Source organism: Ursus arctos, unplaced genomic scaffold (genome assembly GCF_023065955.2).
Source record: "Ursus arctos isolate Adak ecotype North America unplaced genomic scaffold, UrsArc2.0 scaffold_10, whole genome shotgun sequence".
NCBI classification, from domain to species: Eukaryota; Metazoa; Chordata; class Mammalia; order Carnivora; family Ursidae; genus Ursus; species Ursus arctos.
The window spans coordinates 53,307,900-53,333,158 of NW_026622764.1; the positions used below are offsets into that span (position 1 = coordinate 53,307,900).

Below are 25,259 nucleotides of genomic sequence, written 5' to 3' on the forward strand. Positions count from 1 at the left end.
TATCACAACTGGAAAAAATAACGGAGTTAATGCTTTCTTACTGGTATTCATCCTCATCATCATCTTACTGGTGTTTGGCCTCATCAGAGATGTCTACCAAAGTGACATTTAAGAAAAATAAATGACCCAGATTATCATATCAAAAGCTTAGCAAAATGAAGTGAATTTTGTCCATCACTTTCAAATATGCATCATGGCCAAGTAGCCTATCTAATAATTTGTACCATCCATGCGTGTTGATGGTATAGAAATCATTTTGATACATTTCTTTTGGGCCCATAGTAGTAGTCATTCTGTGACTGACTGGAGCTCCATGAAGAATAGTCTGATAACCCTAACATTTTGTAGGAATTATAGGCTATAAAATGAATGACTAAAAGATGAAGCTGCTTTCAAGTAGAGCTACCAGTGCAAATAAAATAACATACAGAGTCTAAATCCGTAAAGCATCAGGACTATTTTCACCCCCATGTTGTTTAGAAACCCTTTCCCTGTATGCCAGGTTTGTTGTCTTTGTACTGAGACCAGCTGTTGAAAATCCTAGGTTTAAGTTGAACCAGATAGTATTTTATATATTTAGAAAACCCAAATTAAAACATTTCTATAATGCTTTCTTCCCTCTGCTAATAGCAAGAAAAAGAATTTGTATTTTTTCAAAATGATATATTCATTTCTTAATAAATCTGTCCATAGGCTTTATGTAAAAGAAAGTTTGCATGATGGCCAGGTAACTTTATGTCAGTGTTGTATAATTCCCCACCAAATAATAGCAGATCCAAAACCTATTTATCAGTCAGTGGATAAACAGTTTTGGGAGCTTCCAAAAAAGTAGTTGAAGTTGAATGTCTATTGAGAGGGCTGGCAACATGAGCAGATAAAATTGTGAAAATAGGAAATCTTAGTGTAATAATTATTCTCAGCACTTTCTCAAAATGGTGAACATATAAGCATTAGTGTTTCTGTTGTGAAACTGAGTTATTATATTGATGGTAATTTCTAGCAATTTCTCTTTTAGTCTTTAAAGAATTTTATCCACAAAGGTAAAACCTGTGTGAGACTTGAATCTCTTAAAATCAAATTGCAGCCTTAAATTAATGAATACATTTCACTCTTTGATGGGAAAAGAAAGCTTTCATATCCTACTGATTAAATATTTTTAAGTATTTTCAATCAAGATGTGTATGATGTGATTCGAGAATATTCAAGGGCTTGCCAGCCCCAGTAGATCACATTGAACTGCCACAGTGACTGCTTGGTCTGCAGTTCTCTCATCCAGTCATTCCTCTGAGTCATACGTCATCGTGGGAGTCTGTGGACTCTCCTATGTGGGGAATCCGCAAGGAAGCAGAAGGCTGGAGCCCATTACTTGGCTGGGTGGGAAAGTTTAAGCGGCACGAGCCTCTGGAATTAGTACTTAGGCAAAACTCACTTTCCATTTATGAAAGTAATCTGGGAAAAGAAATGGATGGTGAAGCCTGAGTTGCTTGAGTAAAATGGTGGTGTCAAGAATATTTCTAAGTGCTAAGTTAACCCACTGCATACGCAAAAGTTCATGAGGGTCAGTGTAGGTAAGTGTTGGGCAAAGAATCCTTTAGGAAACAAAAATCTATAATTAGTTATAATTAGCACTTCTGTGAGCATTACATGTTTTACCTGCTGTTGAATGGCATTTAAGAGGAAATTTTCTTATCCTTGAAAACATCAGAGGAGATCAGAGAAAGTGCTTTTAATCTGATGTAGCCAGATATCACCTAACAGAATAAATAAAGGGTAAACACAGATTCCAGAAGTCTTGATTTTAAAATCCAATTGGTAAACCAGATAATTATTAAAAGTTGTTTTCAAATAACTCCCATACAGTTTTGTTCAGTGTGGCTACTTGAGTAATAACAATAATTATAATAATAGCTACAGTGTACTGAATATACATTAATGGACAATGTTTTATAAAGATCATCTCCCTTATTTCTGTTGTTATAATCCTCAGTTTTTCCCATGAGGGCACCAGGGTGTTAAGGAGGTTGACTAACTTGTCCGAGGTCATACACGGTGGTAGGACTGGAACTTAAAATCAGTCTGGTTTTGGACCCTGCCATATCATGCATGGTATGGTACATTCTTTCTCGACTAAGTAAGGTCTTGCAGTATGCCATAGGTTTGCTTTTAATCTCTGATTTTTTAATGCAAAATATTGGCATGAATCTGAATACAAAACATAGTTCTTTGTTGCTCTTTTGAATATTGAGTTATAAATATTAGTGGTCCTTTTGATAGATAAGCTTTCGCCCACACCCCTGGGAACTATACCAAGTTATTTAGGCTTTTTATTTTGATTGGAATTTGGAGAAGGGAAATAAAATGAAAACTTCTTAGAGAATGAAATTTAAGTATTTTTGTCACTCATCATCCATTGGAGTTTAGGATAATTTCATCTCTAGCATAGGAAAAATAGCTAGCTGGTCATGTTATTAAGAAGTAATAAACAGTCCCTGATTAGGTAACCTTTTTTCCGTTCATGTATTTCTACTTTATGCCTATACTAAAATAGTGACTAGAGTATCTGATTAACAGGAAAAGTTAAGCAGCAAAGGGTTTCTTTCAATAAATGCCATCTCTTCCTTCTGCCCCCTCTTTCTGCCTGCCCCTCTCCTTCTTCCCCTTCTCCATCACACACACACTTAAATTGGAATCCAAGCTTTCAAAGGTGAAAAGAAATTTGCTTTCATGAGATGGTATAAAAAAGCGTACCTGACTTGGACTAAGGGAAAAAAATTATAATGGATAAGTTGCAGGTGACCAGAATTGATAATTCTTTGAACAAAGCCTTCTGTAAGATATGTAAAAAACTATGTAAGATAATGATGATGTTTTGGCAGGAACCAAGATTTATATTTTGGACTGTTGAGTGGGGATTTTGTGTTGGTTAGCTAGCAGAGATAGATACTCTCTGAAATGCTGGTGACACACTCTTCCTGGAGAAGTGAAAATTTGGTAATAGATTGACAGTCTTAACAGTGTTTCAGGGAAAAATAGAAATTAGGCAGTAATTAAAAAAAACAAGAATAAGACCCTTACCAAATGTCTTCATTACACTAAGTGTCATTTATTTTACCTTACTCAACCCATACCCAAAACTTATTGGTGGCTGTTGTTTCTATCAAGAATCTAGGAGAAAGCAGAGTCCAGGTGTGAGTCATTCACTTGCTGAGTGTAGGCCCCTTCTGAATACCTTGCTAGCAAATGTAATGGACATATTTTGGGACATAGTATATTTTCTCAAATAGCTATAAATATTTTTAATTGGGATAGTAAATATATACTTACCAACTTGAGACATCTGGATTGTTTCATTATATTTAAGATGTAATTATGGTATAAGTGAAGAGCACTGGCCAAGGAATCTTGAATCTCCCTCCCTCCCCCTGCTTCTGACAAGCTGTGTGATCATGGGCAAGTCACCTTTATGCTAGGACTTAATTAGCAATTTGAGTTCTATTCTCATGTAGAAGAATTCAGCTCAGAGTTAAGTCTTTCATTTAGTGGGAGCTGTTAGGTTGAATCATATGAAATTGCTAGTTTTATAAAGAGCCAAAAACTATCTAATTTCTGTATGGTTTAGGAGATATTTTTTGATTGTTAGTTTGATTACTGGCTGGAATGCACTCCCCTAAGAACAATCTAGGAGAGCCTATCAGCCAGCTCAGGGATTCTCCTTAGGATAGGAGCATGGGATTGTAGTTGGAGGGAATTGCTGGTCCTTTAACAAAACTAGAGTCTTGATTCAAGTGGTTATTACACATTTGTGTCATGACTTTCCTGCTTCTAGTAATAATTCTTAATTCTTTGCTGTTGCTTTGCTTAAAACAAAAGCAAACAAAACCCCTGGGGCCTAGAGTTCAGAGGGCTGCAAACTAGTGACCTAGTATCGCTAGTATATGTTTTTTGGTACTGAGGGGTTATTTTTGTTTTGCCCCCGGGGGGGAGGGTGGGGGTGGAGGTTTGCCCTTTATAAAAATTGAATTAGTTGGCAGTGTTTAAATAAATGCTTTCACACAAAAATATGACTCTGCATTTTCTTGAGTAATTGGAAGATCTGGTAATACTGTGCTTGTATTCCTACAGACTAACAGTCAAGTAAGTGCTAAGGACTTACTGCCCGCTTGGGATGGAGCACGTGCTCTATTTCCAGTTCACCACGGCCCCCATCTCTCACTGGCACTTCCAACTTTACTTGACAAGCTCCTGTAGGTATTTGGGTTTGTCATTCTCCAGTCGAACTTCCTGCAGTGATAGAAGTGTTCTTTATCTGTGTTGTCCAATATGTTGGCATTAGCCACATGTGCCTAATGTGCACTTAAAGTGTGGTTGGTGTGCCTGAGGAGCTAAGTTTTAATTTAATTGAAATTAATTTAAATAATTGCATATTGCTAGTGCCTACCGTATTAGGCAGTGCAAGTAGATATGGAGAGTCTGTTTCCTACAGAGTGCAAATTAATCCTTAATATATTTTACAGTCTCTTCTCTCAAATGCCAGATCTAAATGTTAGCGTATATTGCTGCAAATCTTACGATTTGACAACCAGATTGCCATCTCCCATTGAATGCAGCCTAAAACTATTCTTCTCATCTTTTATTTTCTCCTTTATTCAACACATTTATACTGCATGCCTATTCTAGGCCCTGGAGATGTGAGCAAGGTTCCTATTTTCATGAAGCTTACAAATAATAAATATTTGTAGGAGACACCTAAATTACTTAATTTCGTATTTGCTATCTTTAATCCTTCCAATAGCCCTGCCAGATAAGGATATAATTCAGTTACTGGTCAATTGCAATCTGTAAAATTTCTTCATTGCCGCTCAGATCCACGTTCTAATAGATTAACTTATACTACTATTACATTTCCTCTAAGAAGCTCTCTTTGTCCTATTCTCAGAATATTGAAACTTCTTTATAAGTGGACTGTGTTAAAACTAGATGTTACCAGAACCTTTCATATTAGTTAATCAGTCCCACAGGCACCTTGTTATTACCACACCTGGCCTTTTTCCCCAGCCTTCTATCTGCCTGCTCCCAAGCTAGGCTTTCCTCTGAAACTTCTCTTTTGTTACCAGACTTTGGGCCAAGTATACGTGCTCTCGCTCATAGGCAGTTCCGTTGCTCCACTGCTACTCCTGCTTCTCCTTGCCTTGAGACCTTTCTTTCTCTCATCCTGCAAAATGTCAGCCTCCTTCTTCCCCTTGGAGGCACTATTTACCTCTTTCACTGCTTTACTTTTCCCTTTAAAAATGAAATCAAAATCTTAAGAAAATACACATTCTTTTGTGAAACCTGTCATTTTAAGAATAGCGTAAATTGCAATCAAATGCAGCTCTAACAGAAATGACTCCTACATTGGCAGTTGCTGGTGGAAACATTTGTTGTTCAGTGTGTTTTTTTTTTGTAGTTGTTTAATTCTATAGTTGATAACCAAAGTAGTCGAGGCAGTGTGTCTTAGGGTTTTCTGCTTAAAGCAAATAGCCTGCATGTATAAAATCAGGCATTAATGTGGGATTTCTTAATACGGGTTTTGCCCTTTTCCTTTGTGATTTAATTGTCCAATAGTGGTATCATTTGTTCATTTGCTTAACAAATATTTATTGAATTATTTTTACATGGGGTGCACTACACTTACCAAGAAGGTAAATGGAGGATCTAGTGACTAAAATTTGTAGACTTCTCTTCTGCAATCTGCCAATATCTTTAGAGCAAGAGAATTTGACTTTTTCATCCTTTAAAGTATTTTGGAGATGCTTATGCTACTCTTTTTTTTTTACATGGATTTTATATTTCTGAAATATCCTAAATAATTTAAAAATGGAATTCCCATAAATCTTAATAAAGTATAATGAAGAAGATCTTTAAGTGATTTTGATAAGAGTGATTATGGACCATGATTGTAGCCTAATTACTCGTGACATTAACTTAATAGGAATCTTTTTTTCTTCAGTGTTGAAAAGGAAAATGTGCCCTTCTGTATGTATGTCTGTAATTGGGCTAGTTGTAGGCAGGTTGATGAGTGTTAAGGAGAATTACTTATTTTGAACTAAACTCAATGAAGTTTTTTTTAAAATTTTTTATAGCAATAATATTTTAATTAGAGGTTTTATTCTGCTATATGGCCTTTTCGGAGACTGTATAGAAGAGACTGTATGCTGTTAGGAACTTTATAGGTTAATTGTTTGAAACTTGGGGTAAAAGAAAAAAAAATCTGAGTTCCAGTTCTCTTTTTGCTTACTATAAGGAAAAAGTGAGATTGAGATAATGTAGATAAAGCTTTTAACAGTTTCCAGCACATAGTAAGTGCTCTTTAAATGTCTGTAGAAATTCATTATAGTTATTGTTTTGTTAGTATTTCAGCTCTTAGGTCATGTAGCCTTTGAGCTTTTTCTTTGATGGGAAGAAATAAGAGATAAAATTGGCTCTTTAGATAATAATTCCAGAAAGACCAGTAATTGTTCTAGCTTCCTAAGATGGAAGTATATTCTGAATTGTCCAGAAGTGATGGTAATAATTAGCACTAAGTATTTTTTTTAAAGATTTTATTTATTTATTTGTCAGAGAGAGCACAACCAGGGGAAGAAGCAGGCTCCCTACTGAGCAGGGAGCCCTATGTGGGGCTCGATCCCAGGACCCTGGGATCATGACCTGAGCCAAAGGCAGACGCTTAACTGACTGAGCCACCCAGGCATCCCTTAGTTATTTTTTTTTAATGGTTTATAAAACAAAGGTAAAACAAGGTCTGGCTGCACCTAAGTAATCACAGGATATGATTTTTGTGTTACAGTTTCTTGAAAATAACACCATATTTAAAATTTTTTCTGAAAAAGTTATGACCCCTTCTTTTAAGTGGTCAGGACAGTGAAACTTTCCGTTTGCTCTCAGCCCAGCCTACAACTTCTATATATACTTTGCTGGTCAGCTTTACAAACCAAATATTTCCAAATTTTATTATTTTGTGCAAACCCAGATAAACCTTACTTTGACTTTGAAAGCATGTTGAGGTCAGTGATGTTTAATTAAGTACATTGTTCAGTGGTGAAGTGGAGTTGCAAATTGTTCTGACACTTTGTGAGATTATGCTGAATGAATTTGTGTTAAATAAAGATCCCTACGAGCCTATTTTAAACTATTCGAGGTTTATTAAAGTATTTTAAGATTTAGTTCTTTAAGGGCGCCTGGGTGGCACAGCGGTTAAGCGCCTGCCTTCGGCTCAGGGCGTGATCCCGGCGTTACGGGATCGAGCCCCACATCAGGCTCCTCTGCTATGAGCCTGCTTCTTCCTCTCCCACTCCCCCTGCTTGTGTTCCCTCTCTCGCTGGCTGTCTCTATCTCTGTCAAATAAATAAATAAAATCTTAAAAAAAAAAAAAAATGTCATAAGTTTCAGCCCCTAGGTTAACCTTTTGAGTTTTGAATCATAAGATACCCTCTTTTAGTTAAAAACAAAACCCTTGAAATTGATGTTTTAAATACATAATACAAAGGTTTTTATATGAGCTCTTTATTTTTAAAAAGTTAATTCAGTGTTTTCCTTTCTAAATTTAAAAGATGAGATACTTTGAGGATAAAAATGGCATCACACTATGGATGACAGCATTGGCTTTTAGATCTGTTGCACTAGAATGGAAAGGAAATGAAAGTATGCCACCTGAACCTGAATCAGGATGCAATGCCCGCAAATAAATTCAAGTGTAAGAGTATGACAAGAATAAGTTACCACTTATAAAGACGCACTTACCTAAACAAACTGAAACCCCAAGGAATTTTCAAATTGTGAAGTAATGGGAACAATCATTTAATGTGGGAGGAAGGAGCCTAGTACATGCCTCCCTCCTTGAATGTCTCATAAGATCAAATTATGGAGTGCAATGATTGAACAGGGAAGATAATTTAGTGGAAGCATAACAGATACATTACCATTTAGAGAGGCCAAATCCCTGAGAACTGATTCTGGTAGGGGATAGGGCTAAGATTAGAACACAAAGAGGTGGTCAGAAACAGGCTGCCCCTAGATTTTTTTCCCCCCTCAGGGAGTTATACGTGCTTAGTTATAACCTTTTGTAAACATTCCTACACCTGTCTTCACGCACTTGATTCTTTCTTAGTCACTTTGAGATGTCTTCTCAGCCTGGAGTAGTCATTTCCACCTGGTCTTTTCGCCCCACCCCTTAAAAGCATGAGCAGTCCTGCTCCAGCTTACCCTGAACCGCACACACCAGGGTTAATGTTTACTTCATAGCAGCATGCAGTCCGTTGTCAGAATACCAGCCCCCTGCTCCTTTTTAGTTCTGCAGTTTATTAGTTATAGATAAGCATTTGTTTAATGTTTGTCTTCCACTAAAACAAGTCTTTTCTTTATTGCTGCATTCCCAACCTCTGACCCGGTGCCTGGCAGAGATAGGCACTCAGTAAACACTTGCTGGATGATTGCCAGCAAGAGGCTTCTAAAACGTGGTCATGGCACAGCTGCAGTCTGAAGCAGATGTGGGAGAATGGTGGATAAAGCCGGGGAGATAAGCAGGGACTAGATCCCAAAGGGATATGAAGTCATGAAGGAGCTTGCGCTTCATCCAAGAACAGTTAAGAGGCCACTGAAGGAGTTTAAGTCCAAGTCCATCTTTGGACATCCCCCTTCTAGACCTCTTGCTGGTACTTTCTTTGTGGTTCACAGAAAGTTTATTTGGCTCATGAAAAGCAAAGTAACATTGAATGATTTATGGTTACATATACAGTAAGTTTCTAAAGAGAATTCTAGAGTACTTTTCTTAGCTTTTTAAAATAATATGTGTTGAAATGATAGATATGGATTTATAAATCATTAGAAGAATTTAAATATTTATGTTTCAATACAGGAATGGTTATACTGAATTTGGGGATCACAGTAAAACCAAAACCTATAGTATTTATAACTTTTACATTTAAAAAAACAGTTGCGGGCGGCCAGGGTGGCTTAGTCAGTTGGGTGGCTGCCTTCGGCTCAGGTCATGATCTCAGGGCCCTGGGATTGAGCCCCGCATTAGGCTTCCTGCTCAGTGGGGAGCCTGTTTCTCCCTCTCCCTTTGCCTGCCGCTCCCCCTGCTTGTGTGTGCACGCTCCTGTTTCTCTCTCTCTCTCTTTCTCTCTTTCTCTGTCAAATAAAAAAATAAAAGATTTAAAAATAAATAAATAAAAATTAAAAAGCAGTTGCTATATACCTAAATTCTTCGGAGTAATTTGGTGTTGCATACCTAAAAATAGGCAAATAGATAATTAGCTTCATGCAAGGAATAAAATAATTAGAATGTTATAAAAACAGGTACTTTTTGGGGTGCCTGGGTGACTCAGTCAAATGTCTGCCCCAGGGTTCTGGGATCCAGCCCCGCTTAGGGCTCCCTGCTCAGCAGGGAGTCTCCTCCCTCTCTCAGTGACCATCCCCCCTGCTCCTGCCCTCACAGAAGCTTTCTCTCTCTCTCTCTCTCTCATGAATAAGTAAAAAAAAATTTTTTAAAGGTACTTTTTATACTGCAAGTTGGGCTTTTCAAAGGAATTTTAAATGAAAATTATTTTTAGTTCCTGTCCTATTGAACAAGAGAACTTAAAGTAATATGTTTTAGGCTTTTCCCTAGCGGTGGTATTTTGAGTTATATTTTAATTTAGATGGAGGTCTGCAATAGTTCTATACCAGTGCTGTCCAACAGAAGTTTATTTGATGATGGAAATGTTCTGTATCTGTGTCGTCCAATAAAGCAACCATTAGACCTAAGTGTCAGCATACTATCTTTATCTTTATCTCTTATCAGGTGAAAGGAATTTTGAATATATAACTTGATTAATTTTATACTGTATAATTTAAGGTAGTTCATTTTTACATGCAGATTTTTTTTCCAGAAATTTAAAGCTGATTAGCTTCTTTGGTTTTAGTAATTGAGACTTGACTATACAAGCTAGGATTAGAAAGAAGTTGTAGAATTATAATGAGATAATTTATATGTTTAGCTTATGTTACTCAGTGTGTTTTTGAAGTATTAAGGTTGGTATAGCTTTTGAGGTTACTTTTTATTTGTTAAGTATTAAGAATTATAGGAATAACTTTTCAGGTTTCACTCTAATAAGTAAGTTTGTTAATAATGCCTTCTATTTTTCAGATTGCAAATAGAAGAATCTTCCAAACCTGTAAGGCTATCACAACAACTGGACAAAGTTGTGACAACCAATTATAAACCCGTTGCTAATCATCAGTACAATGTAAGTCTTCATGTCTTTATTCACTCTCTTATGTCTTTATTCTTTTCTATATCGTTGACTCTTAAGTTTTAAAAGGACCTTAGTCACACACCTGCTATTAAGTGCTTGAGTTATCTAGACTCAGTAAGGAATATGATGATTTACCAAGCGTGGAGAAGATGTTCACTCTGTATCCTAAGTTAAACAACGAGAAGAAGGCAACCACTGTTCAGACTACTCTGGATAAATTTTTCAAAGAAATAAAACACTTCATTTTTCAATGTTTTTAATGTTTTAAATTACAATGTCCTTAATAAATATTAGTTTTAATATTTTTTCATTTTTCCATACCTTTATAACTGTGAATTTTTAATGTATTGGCTAGAAATTTTGTAAGTCTGGAACAACAGTAATTTTTCCCATTGATTATTAAGATTGCTTTGCATAGTTTCAACTTCCATGGGCATTTTTATGGTCTCACCATGCAAAGTGAGGACTGCCTGTATATGTTTAAACCATTTTTATTGAAGTACATCTTACATATACTAAATATATTAAAATATACAATACACACATATATTATATACATATTATGTGCCAGGCACTGTTCTGAGTGCTTCATATGATGCATTTAGTCTTCATACCTACCCTATGAAGTAGCTACTACTATTAATCTCATTTTACAGATGAGGTAACTAAGATACCGAGAGGTTAGCTTACTTGAGGTCAGAGAGCCAGTAATTAACCAGTCCAACTGTTGAGCCCAGGTAGTCTGGTTTTGGAGCCATGCTCTTAATTAACCACTGTGCTATGTTGCTGCAGGTCATTAGAAATACTGAAAGAGCTGAGGATTTTGGGTCTTGAAATACCTGTAATGTAAGGAAAAATGTGATGATTTTCTGGAAATACAGCGAAACCTGAATTAAGTCAAGTAACAATTAACAGTTGATATCTTGTGTCCTACTTTGTTGCTTATTATTCCTCTTGATACAATGTTTAGGAAGAAATAATCCCTTTTTAAGACTGGCCTTGAGTATCCAGATTTAGGTGTCACAGATTAGTATTTGTCAAACCACTACTTTACACTATTTGAGTTTCTTATGGTTATTTAACAAGAAAAGTAGCAAATGCCTACAGAGCCAAGCAGGCATCTTTGGTGAGCAGAGTGCTGAAATTTAAAAAGGTAAAATGGAAGAAACTATGATGAACTGGAGTGCACATGCCCCTTCTTAAAAACATTCAGATTTTTAAAATTGCTGTGTATTTAAATAAAGCAAATCAAAGTTCATTTGCATCCAGCCATATTTTCATTTTACAGCCTCTGGTTATGCTTTCGGGGAAACGTAAACTATAGAAGAGGACAGGCTGAATAAGTGTCAGATAATACAAGAGGGGTATTTATATGTTGTCTGTTGATTGAGACACATAGATAAAAGTCTACCTTTTTGGCTTCTTCTTTATCACAGTAAGGACAAGAAAGACCATACTTCCATAAACTATAAAGAGATACAACCTTTCTGGAGAGGTTTGGTAATTTGTGTCAAAAGCACTATAAATAATATATCCTTGACTCAACAGTCTTGTATCTAAGAACGTGTCACAGAAAGATAAGGGCTCAAAGGTAGATATGCAGTAGTGTTTCTCTGTTGTTTAAAACAGGCAAAGATTGGAAACAAATGTCCAAAATTAAGGTTAAATACTTTAACGGTCATTATTTTTGGATGATAGGAGCTGGAATGATTTTATCTTAATTTTCTTCTTTATAAAGCCTTTTGAATTGTTGGAATCATCATAGTGAGTATGTATTTTTGAATGGTTACAGTGGGCAGTGAAGCTTTTTTGTTAGAATAAGAAAAGTAAGAAAGCTAGGAAAGAGTGTGAGTACTGGGCCGTGATGAGCTCCTACCACCATTGATGAGGCAAAAGGAAAATCTATCTTGGGTCAAGCGAAGCTGGCACTTTGCTAGTATCAAAGTTCATATTCTTAGTAATATTGGCACTATATCCAGTTGGTGGGTATAGAAGATAGATTCCAAATTTCATATTTTTAGGGTGTTTTTATATATTTTTTCTTTTTACTACTAAAGCAAGTTTGAATACGTTGTATGCTGAACTCTGTGTTAGGATGTACTGCTATACCATCCACTTTAAAGATTTTTTTAACATTAAGTGGCAGTTCATGGTATCAACCTTTGATAAGGTGGTCATTGCATCAGTGAGTCATTATAAAATGTAGTTATTAGCAATGAGCCATATAGTAATCTTTGGAAAGATTTTGTTTTCATAAAAGTAAAGATTGACTATAATCTATCATATTACATTATTTGAATGTTTCGTGAATTTTTTCCACCATGGGAGTGTATCAGACTGAATGGAGGCACCTGCATAGTTTTTAAAAAACATATTCAATAATATAGTATAATATCAGCTATAGAAAGAGTATAAAGCTTTTGTTATTTTTATCAGAAGGAGGCTTTAAATTTTTTAAAAGATTGAGAAACATAACATTCAATGAGAATGCCTAAGAGGTTACATAATCAAGACGGTCTATAAAAATTTTAAATCCAATATAATGTTGAAATGTTTTCAAAGTTTTACCTGGTGAAATATATAAACATAAGCCTGGTATTTCACTGTAACAGTTGAGATTCCTTGAATACAATTTTTAGGATAAATGTAAGGAAAGATTTTCTACAAAAATTGAAAGAGGGGGTAGAAAATGGCATATATGTATTTGTAAAACTATATCCCTGCATTTGATCAGAAAGAACCCACCTTGGGGCGCCTGGGTAGCGCAGTGGTTAAAGCGTCTGCCTTCGGCTCAGGGTGTGATCCCGGCGTTCTGGGATCGAGCCCCACATCGGGCTCCTCCGCTGGGCGCCTGCTTCTTCCTCTGTCACTCGCCTGCTGTGTTCCCTCTCTCGCTGGCTGTCTCTCTGTCACATAAATAAATAAAATCTTTAAAAAGAAAGAAAGAAAGAAAGAGAGAGGGAGGGAGGGAGGGAGGGAGGGAGGGAGGGAGGGAGGGAGGAAGGAAGGAAGAGAGAACCCACCTTGCATTTACCCCCAAAGCCTTTTCCACCCACCTATGGCACATAAATAAATTTACATATACAGTTGACCCTTGAACAATGCGGGGGTTAGGGTCACTGACTTCCCGTCCCCTTACACACACACACACACACACACACACAGTCCAATCCATGTATAACTTTTGACTCCCCCCAAAACTTAACTTGATTGGAAGCCTTTCTGGTAATATAAACAATCAATTAACACATATTTTAAATGTTATATGTATTATATACTATATTCTTACAATAAAGTAAGCTAGAGAAAAGAAAATGCTGTTACAAAAATAATTCTACAAGGAAGAGGAAATACATTTACAACATTGTATTGCGTTTATTGAAAAAAAAAAAATCCACCCTGGGGCAATAAACTGAAAAAATCCACACAGTGCAAACCTTTGTTGTTCAAGGGTCAACTGTATGTAAAATACATATGTAATCATCTCTTGATATCTGAACTCCCACTTTGTACATGGAGCTCTTCTAAGCATTAAATTCAGATTTATCTCTTTAGGTCACAGACTATCTGGGATGTAATACCTACCATACTTGCCATTCAGAAAGCATTTTTTTAGAATGCTCCTTCCATGAAAGCTTGGCCCTGAAAATTCTTGCCTTACCTATCGGATATGACCTGTTAGGTTTCTCTGTAAGTGGTTTTCTTCTTCCTTAAATCTTCATTACATTTCTGAAACTACTGGTTCATATAGGTCAGCATTTTCCAAAGCAAGTTTTGAAACACTAATCTTGGGGCACCTGGTTGGCTCAGTCAGTTAAGCATCTGCCTTCAGCTCAGGTCATGATCCTGGGGTTCTGGGCTCCCTGCTTAGTGGGAAGTATGCTTCTCCCTCTGCCTCCCCCTGCTTGTGTTCATGCTCGCTCTCTCTTTCTTGCTCTCTCTCAAATAAGTAAAATCTTTTTAAAAAAGAAAAAGAAACACCAATCTTGTGAGAGTCTTCTTGAAAAAAGAAGTTATGTGAAAAGATTATGTGTTAAAAGAACTTGTCGGTTCTGATTGTATCCTCTTCAAAATGGACACTTTACTATATTGAAATTGGGGACCTTGAAAATTGTTTAATCCTATATTTTGCAAACGTTTGAACATTAAATTCCCCTTCCCCCATCCTTTGGAGTAGTAAAAGCAAACTTTGGGAAATAATTGGTTGTCAAACTAGGATTTATAGGAGGCCCCATGGGGTGGGGAATATTGGAACTTGTATTTACCTTGTTTTTCACATAATAAAAGAAAGAAATTGAGCTTTAGAAATATTGTGAGGATTACCTTACCACCCTATGCAGTCCCTGTGCTAGTCAGCCATTTTCAGCAGAAGAGTAGAAATTTTGCAGCACGGATGGATTGACATTGGTACTTCCAACGTTTGGTACTTCACGTTTTCATTTGCCTTCAGCTTTTTAGGTATGGTGCTAAATTCAGAGGTTTATAGATTATAGTACCTATTATTAGCTAAATCCAATCTTAAAAAAAGTGAACAAATGGTTTTAAAGGTTCCTGCAAAGAAACCATAAAGATAATATATTAGTAAAGCAAATATATGTGAACAAGAAAGTGGAAAAACTGACACTTCTATTTTAAAAATGACCTCTTTATCAGTCATAGTGTGAGATAGAAACAGTGATGATGTAATCCGATGTGACAAGTACTCTTGGCCCTTCCAAAAAGGAAATTAGCAATCATTTTAAATGTGGCTTGTCATCCCCTGTCTTTAGTGATGATTCAGTTAGCGTCTATCGTGGAAACAAAACAACTCTAGATTTTCAAGCAGAAAGGGATTTAATGTAGGGAATTGGTTACAAATGCTTTACGAATACAAAATGGAAGGGCTGGAGAGGGAGATTGGTTACCAGAGATAAGGAAGCTGCTGCTGCTGGAGGTGTACAGAACGCACACAAAAAGAAAAAAAATCTCCCTTCCTTCTACTTTCATTCTCCCATTGGCAGAACCCCAGCTGGAAACCAGCTAGGAAGGGAGTCTTAGAAATGTAGCCTGTAGGTCCCCTGCTGCTGGCATCACCAAGGCCTGGAGCTGAAGGCTTATTGAAGATAACTGACATAATGACCCTTAACCTTCGTGTGTGTTGGACCTTAAGTCATATTAGCTATTGCTGGTACAGAGTTACTACAGTTTGCAATTCACTTAAAAACTAAGCATCCAGAATGTGAAGCAGATTGCTGTATTTTGAGAACAAAACCAAAACGTATTTTGTAATTTTGACAAATTAAAACTTACCCTTAAAATAATGTTTTAATTTCATCTCCTTAACTTTTTGTGTGTGTGCTTTAAAATATCCATGCATATTAATACAGAAGTACCTTTTGACAGTTTACCAATTGATACACATTGAGTTAGCTGGTATGTGAGATTGCTTCCAGCTCCCTCCATTTCTGATTGCAAGTAAAGGTTCTTCTGTATGTGGTTTTTTGGCTTTGTGGACATCATCATCTAGCATCTACAGCATTCTCATGTGTAGCCTACATCATCATCTAGCATCTACAGCATTCTCATGTGTAGCCTACCCTCGTAGGACTTTTCTCGTAAGGAATTCTGTCTTCTATTATCTAGATAGTGTTTGTCAATGTTAGCTATACTCTAGAATACCCTGGGAAGCTTTTTAAAAAGAAAAATAACCTCCAGAGATTGATTTTAATTGATCTACTGTGGAAGCCAGCTATCTTAAAATTTTTCAAGTTCCCTGGGTAGTTGTAACATGCAGCCACTGACTCAGAGATGGGAACTTCATAGTTCTGTCTGCCATCTTGTTGGGGGTAGGGGCAAAAATGATACCCGAGAGGAGACCAAGAAGTCTCTTTCCATGAAACCTAAGGTTTTTAAAAAGAACTCGTCTTTTATTGTCTTTATCATCCTCTCTTTCCCCTAGCTTTAAAAAAGATTTCTCTTCCCCTTCTTTTTCCTGGCAAGAACTCTTGGTCAGAAAGTGATAGAGAATTCGAGGAGCTTAATTAGAAAATTATTGTTGGAGGAAGTCAGATGATTACATAAAATCTTGAGGTTAACTGTTTTTATGCACACTGTTTCCTCCAGTGTGGCAACCAACTTTGGTGTTCAGAATGAAGGTTGTTGGGTTTGTTTTTGTTGTTGTGGTTTTGGTTTTGGTTTTTTAGTTACACGTATAAATTTAGAATTTTGCTCACTGGATAATAGATGCCTACAGGACTATATCATAAAGGCTTTTCAGCAGTATTTGCCTAGTATTAGTTCTGTCCGTTTGTCCAGTTTTGTCCAATTTGTTCATTTGAATTTACACCAAGAACTCAGTGACTCTAAAGAATTAATTTCCTCCCAAAAGATAACAACACCCTAGGCAGAAATAGAAGCATTAGGGGTGAGGAGGATCTTTTGTAAGAATTTAAATGCAAACCATGATATTCAAGGCTGTCATGCTCCCTTCAAAAGTTAAAAGCTTCCACAAGGACTGCCTTGACAACGCAGTCAAAGTATTTCTGCAAACAACAATCTAGAAATTTACAGACATCTGTATTACAATATTTTAATTGGCGGTGGGTGGCTTTTATAATTTTAGTCTGTGATTAAGGTTTCAGTAATGATGGTTGAATATCTCTATACCACCCCACAATGGATTTTCAACATCTAGTTGCATTTTAGTCTTGAATAATTTGTTTTCTGTTGTAAAAGAAAAATTAATTGTGTATGATAGATTTTTTTTGGATTGTAAAATTTTTAATTGGAGACTAAATTTAAAGTCCTTTCTGAATTGACAATTATTTCTATCCAGCTGATTATGCAGTTGATCTATGGTCACTGGGGCAGATATAATAGCGGTAATTAAACTTCCCATAATAGCCATTTCTAGTCCAGTAACTGTCCCACTAATATTTTGTGGTGGCTGCTAACAAGTGAGGTACGTGACTGTTTTGGGTAGCATCGTTTTCTTACCACGCTGGTGCGCCACTACAAAACAAAATGCCAAAGGCAGAAGAGCTAAAGAGAGAAGAGATAGCATTATCGCAACACTGTAGTCTTCTCCTTAATAGACTAGTTCATAGCATTTGTAGTTTATTTGTAGAATTAATTTTATCAGTAGTGCAATATTGTAAGTACAATATTAAGATGGCCATTTCTATGCTGTTTAGTTTTAAAAAAGAAAAGCTACCTCAGAACTTTAGTTTTGTCCTGAGTATAAGGTTAGTCATTAGTAATTTAATGACCAAGTTTACATAATTATGCATTTATGCATATGTGTGTGTGTTTAATTTTAATTATACATATATCCATTGGAACTACTTGCTACTACAGAGCAGAATTTAGAGTATGAGTCTGCCTTGAACATTATCAAAAAAGATTTAATGCTATACTGTAAAAAATTTTGTTTTAAAACAGTCTTTTCTATGGGTTATCCTGCAGTATGGGCCCTGAGGACATTAAATTTTGCCATTTGCCTTTTGTTTTTAAATAAGTGTAGAATTAAATTTCTAGTACTTTAGTTTCTTTAATAAGGGATCATATTGCCAATTTGTTGTTGCTCTTATTATTTTATATGCCTGGGTTTTCAGATTATACTTTTAAGTGTTTTTATTCCACTAATCAAAAGTAAAGTTAGATTGCACTGCCCCCAGGTATTGAGCCATCAACAGACACAGTTAACACAGAACATTTCTAGTCTGCTTTCCCCCAGATCTAAAGTAGGAAAGCACCAATGTTGAATACAGTAATTTTGAGATTGAAGTAAAGTTCCTTTCCAACTCATTCTAAATTCTTACTTTTGATTCAGGCCCTCTTGGATCTGGCATGTGGCTCTGGGATTGGGACAACTTGGTAACACTTAGAAGGCTTTTCTTTCCACTACCAATTAGAGTGTATGCCCTCTCTGAAGTGGGCCATCTGGCTTTACCAGCAGATTTCTTTATAGATCTCCCTCAATTTTTGGTGGGGTTTCCGTCAAAATTGACAATATCTTAAGTCAAAATGCATTTAATACACCTAACCTACCAGAACACCATAGCTTAGACTAGTCTACCTGAAATGTGGTTAAGAATATTTACATCAGCCTGCATTTGGGCAAAATCATTGAACGCCAAGCCCCTTCCATAGTGAAGTGTTGAAGATCTCATGTAATGTACTGAGTACTGTTGTGAAAGTAGTAAAACAGAATAGTTTTAAGTTTGGTGATAGCATGGCTGACCGGGGAGCTCCAGCTGGCTGCCGCCGTGCAGCACCGCGAGAGAGGATTGTACAGCATATTGCTAGCCCGGGAAAGGATCCAGATTCAAAAATCAAATTATGGTTTCTATTGCATGCATATTGCTTTCGCACCATCATAAAGCTGAAAAATCCTAAATCGAACCATTGGAAGTTAGGGATCCTCTGTATTTGAAAACATTTTTCCTATTAATCTTCCTAGCTTCTCCAAGCATTTCACACAAGGAAGAGTCTACAAAGGGTGGAAGCTGAATATACCATCGGTTCTCTTTACTGTTTCCTGAATTTAACTCTTCCTCCTTCTCTCAGCATAAAGTAAAGCTGGAACGGGAGGACACGCAAAGTATCATACAACTGTGGCTTCATGCAGAGTACAAAAGCCTAATACTGGACCTTTGCGATGTCCTCACTTCCTTTGTATTATTTTTCTTGAGGACCTGTGGCCTCTAGCCCACATTGCACTTAAGCGTGTGGGAAGGCTGTAGGCTTTCCTCACCCTTCCTTAATCTGATTCTGTCTCCCTTTATTTTTCTAGATCCAGGTTAAGTTTTTCTTATGCCACACCAGACTAGAGAAAAGGATTACAGTAACTTCATCTGGTCCAAGCTGTTCTCTCTTTCTCTCTTTTTTAGCAGTCACCTTTTCTGGATTGTTCATCTTAATGCAAAACATGAAACTATTCAAATGAGTTGCAACAGTGGAAAGAAGTTTCAGGATGCAAACTAAGTGCAGTTGTAAACAGCAAATATATATATATTAGATATTGGTCAGTAAAGCAGAGTTTAAAATATTAATCCTTTAAGGCATTGCATGATATTTCTCTATTTAATCCAAACACCCTCCTGCTTGGATTTGTGGGTCTTGTCCTGCCCTATCATGCTTGCTTTCTCCCTGATGTAGCTGTTCTCTTCTCTCCTTCTTTTTCTTTCCCTCCCTCCCTCCCTCCCTTCCTTCCCTCCTTCCTTCCTTCCTTCCTTCCTTCCTTCCTTCCTTCCTTCCTTCCTTCCTTCCTTTCTTTTTTTAAGTAAGTTCCACTGCTAACATGGGGCTTGAACTGATGACCCCGAGATCTAGGGTCATACACACTACCAACTGAGCCAGCCAGGCACCCCACTTCTATCCTTCTTTTGACCCTAAAGAGAGAAAATTCTTGAATGTACCTCAGGTCCATCCCTTTTAGTCTTTGCTATCTCTTCAGCCTCCTTTCTCACTGAATTGGAATAGCCACTCTACTTTTGCCTTTGTACTTAAATGCATGTTTTCGTCTGTTTTTCCATCTTCCCCACATTGGGAAGACTTGGATTTTCTCCTTGGTCATGGGCTGCTCTGGTCTGTCACCTCTCCAGTCTTGCTTCTAGCTCTTCTACTCACTCTGGTCTTCTCTAATAAATCCCCTGTCGCTGTCCATAGTTGTTTCTGTCATGCTCTTGCCACCCCGAGAGTCTTGAGTCTGGCCACATTCCTCCCCAACAACATAGCCCTTTGCCATGCATTTTCACCTTTCTCAGCATCAACTTGTCCAAAGGTGACTCTGTGCTCTGCTGTTGCTGTATTTAAAATGTGTGCGCACACACACACACCACATTTTTCTTAACCATTTTTCTATTGATGGACTCTTAAGTTGACCCATATCTTGGCTATTGTAAATAATGCTGCAATAAACATAGAGATGCATATTTTTTTTTGATTTGGTGTTTTCATTTTCTTTGGATAAATAACCAGTAGTGGAATTATTGGATCATATGGTATTTCTGTTTTTAATTTTGAGGAACTTCCATGCTGTTTTTCATAGCGTACTAATTTACATTCCCACCAGCAATGCATGAGAGTTCCCTTTTCTCCACATGCTTGCCAACAGTTGTTATTTCTTGCCTTTTTTATTTTAGCCATTCTGACATTTAGTATAAGGTGATATCTCATTGTGGTTTTAGTTTGTATTTCGCTGATGATTAGTGATGTTGAGAATCTTTTCTCGTGTTTGTTGGCCATGTGTTTGTTTTTGGAATAATGTCTACTCCTGTCCCCTTCCCATTTTTTTAAATGAGATTGGGGTGGGGGTTTTTTGGTGTTAAGATGAAAAAATTCTTTATATATTTTGGATACTAACTCCTTATTGGATATAATTTGCAGATATCTTCTCCCATTCAGTAGGTTGCCTAATAAAATGTAATTTTTTTTTTCCAAATGGTCAAATCTCTGGATCAAATCTCTCTTTTAGTGCCACTGCTTTCAAACTGGGGTGCATAAAGGCACACAAAACTACAGGACAAACATACCACTTGCTCCTAGAGTGTCATTTTTATTTGAATGAGAGATATTTTATTTTTGTATTACAAATAAAGGTGTATTATGCAGGTGAATTTAGAGTTCACATGAATTTTAAGATAAAATGGGGATTTTGGAAAAACAGTTTGCTTGTACCTGAGTACTAAGTATGTATTTACCCTTTTCTGTTAGTAAGCTTACTTCATGTTATGGGAGAAGAAACAAGCTCAAGGTCACACAGGGTCAGGAGAAGAAAATGCTTCACTACCCACGTTCTTTTCCTTTTACCAGTGCTTCTCAAACTTTGCATTTCCTATAGAACCTCCTCTGTAATTTGCCCGCCTTTTAATTCCGTGCCTATCCGGAAGAACCTCAATTTTGAAAGATGTCACCTACCAAACTGCATCTGTTAAAGAAACTATTTTACGTATTTGGGGTAATCAAAAACAAAAACTGCAAGTTGGACTTTCTGATCAACATGACCTAATCAGTAGCCACACTGAATTGTTCTAATTTGGCAAACGAAGGCTATTTGGGGGCAAATGGAGACATTGTATAAAGCCTTAGAAAAGAATGAAGGCAGTTTATGGGCAGGCTTTAATACCTTCGTAGATCCTTCAAGGTCTGAGGAACCCTGGGAGCAGTGAAGACCCAGGTTCTCAACCCACTGCTCTTTAATCTGCTGCCTTGCAACTTGAAATTAATCATTTTTGGGGGTGACTAAAAAGAGAATGCCTGTATTTTAGAGTGAGCATGTTGGATTGATGCCTTTATTACTTTTGCTGTTTGCACCTAGATTGAATATGAAAGGAAAAAGAAAGAAGATGGAAAACGAGCTCGAGCTGATAAACAACATGTTTTAGACATGCTATTTTCGGCATTTGAGAAACATCAATATTATAATCTTAAGGACTTGGTGGACATCACAAAACAGCCTGTGGTATGTATTTGCTCACATTGATCCTTTAAATATATCCTGCTTCATTTAGATGATGTTACCGAAGAGAAGGGTATCATATATGAAGTAGTTCACACACACCTATGCTAATGTCAGGGTTTATTTTCAACACTCAGAAAAGATGTCTTACTATTGATCATTGACATTAAGCCTGAAGTCTTTGTTTATATCATTTCTAGTCTTTATTCCCCCAGCTCCCTCCAAAAAACATTCAACTTCTTTTGTTTATTTGAAAATGTGCCCCCTAAAAGAACCATATTCTTTTAGGAGTCATACTGATCTGTCATGATGAGGGTGTTTATCCCTGTCTGGTGGGCTATTCTCTAATGGATTTTTTTTTTTTTAATCAGAATTTACCTAGCACTAGCATTAGGTCCTGTTTAACTTGAGCTGGACTGCCCCACAGTGCTTGTTGAGATTGTGGTTGGGTTGGCCTTTTCTCCATTTTTAAGGAAAAATTTAATAAATCAGTGTTTTAGAAAATTTATGTTTGTTCTATAGATAATTTTTGTCCCTGCTCCAGACTTTTGTGCCTATTTGCTAACAATTTGTTATTTCTAATCCGTTTAAAATACTGGTAACAAATAAGGAATCCACATCCCTTTTCTCCAATGCATTTCCTTCCATTTAACTTTCTTAACATTAGCAAAGCAGCGAACTGAATTATGACAGTATTTATTTACAGGGTTTTAAAAAATTAAATGGGATTTCTTTTATTTTCTGTCCTTTTATCTAGTTTTCATTATCATTTTTCCACCTTGCTAGTATATTCAGGAATATTGTCAGTTCTAACTCCTCCATTTATTTCCTTAAGAATATGTAACATGATAGCCAGTTTTAAAAAACATTTTAACATAACCAAGTAACAGTGTATTAAAGAGTTTGCTGTATGTTTTTTTCTGATTTATTCAAAGCTTTAGGAAATGATTTATGAGACCTCAGTATTGATTGTACAGTTTCCCACTTCTGCAGGAATTTCTTTACTGTTATACTTTTTAATTAAGAAATTAAATTCCAAAAGATCTAAATACTTTTTTTTAGTAGAGAAGAGCCAAGTGCTCATGCTGCAGTATTATCAGCTCCTCTTAATGACTTACTCTCTTCAGTATCAAAGCCTTAAAAACAGCATTTCAAACTATAACCAAAAAAAAGAGAAAGAAATAGAATAATTCATTAGGTAAGCCATGTTTTTTCTGCTTTTAATGAAGTTTATCCTTGTGAATGTAAACTTCATATATATTATGTATATGAGAAATACATATATGAGAAAAGGCCCTCTGGAAACTGAATGCAAGCAATATATTCTTACGGAATAAAATACACACAAAAATTAGATACGGGAAAATAAGTATTTGTAGAAAGGACATTCAGATGATATTAGAGAAAGCAATTTCTTTGCTTTCCAGTTCCTTAACTTGGAACAACATTGTTTTTAAAGTTTACTCATTTTACATCAAAGGAAAGGGATAACTAGTATTTCTCTCAGCTTTGGTTTTTCAGATAATTTTTATGTAGAGGTACTCAGTGAATCTCCCAAAATAGAACTTCTTAACTCATGGTCAGTAGATGCGTTTTATGAGATCCAGTAATCTCCTGAATATGTGCAAAAATATGTGGGTTTTTCTGGGGAGCAGATCCATAGTTAATATCAGATTCTCATAGAGGGCCTGGGAACCTCAAGGAGCTTGTGAACCACTAATCCACAAACTAAATTATTTTATAATAGTCTTATTATTTAGAGACTAAATTGTCTCAGCAAACATAAGGTTCTTGAAGACAGGGTTGTGTATTAGTCATATCCTTAAATATTTATACACTCTACAACATAAACATAGTAGAAATTCAGTAAATATTAGAGGAATTGATTTGAAAAAAAGGAAATGGCCCCATCTTCAGTATCCAAGGACTACCATGTTTTACTCCGATGGATTCAACAACGGGCCTCATGTCATTTATGGCAGGAGAGGGGGACAGTCTCAAGGAAGTGTGGAATGACAGGGTTACGGTTATCTCCCCCTAGAGGAGGGGGCAAGAAGTGGTCTGCATGGGTTCAGTTCTGCCATTTACCTACCCCATTGGGATCTGAGAAAGTTCCTTCCATTCCTAAAATTGAGGGAATTGGACTGGACGATTGTTGTGCTCCTTTCCAACCCTAAATCTGTGATTCTCTCCCTCCCCTATTTTATCTCCTCTCCACCTCCCTCTTGTATTTGAATTGAATTGACAGACCTCACCTAGAAAGTAGCCCAAGGCCAGCTCTCCTCCATGTAGGTAACTATCCCCTTTAAAACATTCACAGTACATAAGTGAGTCTGCACTCATGGTCATTAGTACACCCTTACTAATCTGATTTTAATCTGAGCAATCCCAGGAGAATGAAGGAGAGTAGAGCATGAAGATCAGTGATCCAGGAAAAGGGCTTTCCTGGAAAGATGGAAAGAGCAGTGGTTTTGGAGTAATGGGATCTCCGTTCAAGTCCCAGCCCTGCCATTTAGACAAATAGTTCTGGACAGAGTATTTAAATACATTTAATGTTTAATACAAACAAATTTTTGAGCCCCCTTGTAAAAGAAAGATCTTGTTTGTATTAAACACTTCTTTAGTATATGCATTTAATGACTTTCTCTCATTTTCTGGTGGTCCCCAGTGCCCCCTTTGATAATAGATTTCTAACCATGAAGTCTATCACTTTAACACATTCTCTTTGTCATTAACATGACTACTATACTCTTAAGTTACCATCTGCTTTCTGACCTTTAGAATGTCATTTTTTTAAAAAGATTTTATTTATTAGAGCAAGAGTGAGAGCATGAGCAGGAGAAGGAGGGAGATGGAGAAGCAGACTCCCCACTGGCAAGGAGCCCAATGAGGGTCTGGATCCCAGGATCCTGGGATCATGACCCAAGCCGAAGGCAGACGCTTAACCGACTGAGGCACCCAGGCGCCCCTAGAGTGTCATTTTTGGCACATTCTGAATGAACCTGTGGTATTATTCTTGTTTTTGCAATTCTTTCCTCTCTGTATTCTTTCTAAAAGCCTTCACTGCTGTAAGCAAAATTACTGATCAGAGAAACTGTCCTTATGGGCAGACTTTTTCTCTCATTGGTCAGTATGTGACTTGCATTAACAATCAAGGAGTTAAAGTTACTCATTAAGGGCAAATAAGCCAATTTTAAAAGGCCAAGCTCTGATAACTAATGTGAAGTCAGAAACCTGGTACCCATTAAAAGGGGTGTTTTTATATGGTTTAAAATTGGGCTTTTAAGCCCTCCTTAATGTGAAATACTAGAAGAAGCCCATTATTTTTCCCCCGCAGTCTTTGATCTTTCACCTTGAATTTGTTATGTGTAGTCTTTATATTTTATTATATCTTTAAAATAGAAGCTTACACAGCATTTCCTTCAAAATTTAAATCCTTTGAAACTTTATCTAATTGCTCCCTTTGAAACACCAAACTGCCAAGACCACTTTGAGCCCTGACACCCTGTTCTCTAGCATAGCAGCCATTTCCAGTGTTCCTTGAA

General features: G+C 36.7%; 1 protein-coding gene across 2 annotated transcripts in view; it reads left to right on the forward strand.

The window, feature by feature from the left end:
- The window catches only part of GTF2F2 (general transcription factor IIF subunit 2), a 141,340-nt gene that overhangs the window by 95,893 nt on the left and 20,188 nt on the right, over nucleotides 1–25,259 (forward strand). For both annotated transcript variants that reach the window (XR_007188949.2, XM_026493303.4), the window contains exons 6-7: nucleotides 10,166–10,265; nucleotides 21,574–21,717. Coding sequence is in view for 1 of the 2 variants with exons in the window: in XM_026493303.4 (XP_026349088.1) it covers nucleotides 10,166–10,265; nucleotides 21,574–21,717 (244 nt within the window). In the remaining variant the exon portion in view is untranslated. The remainder of the gene's footprint in view (nucleotides 1–10,165; nucleotides 10,266–21,573; nucleotides 21,718–25,259) is intronic.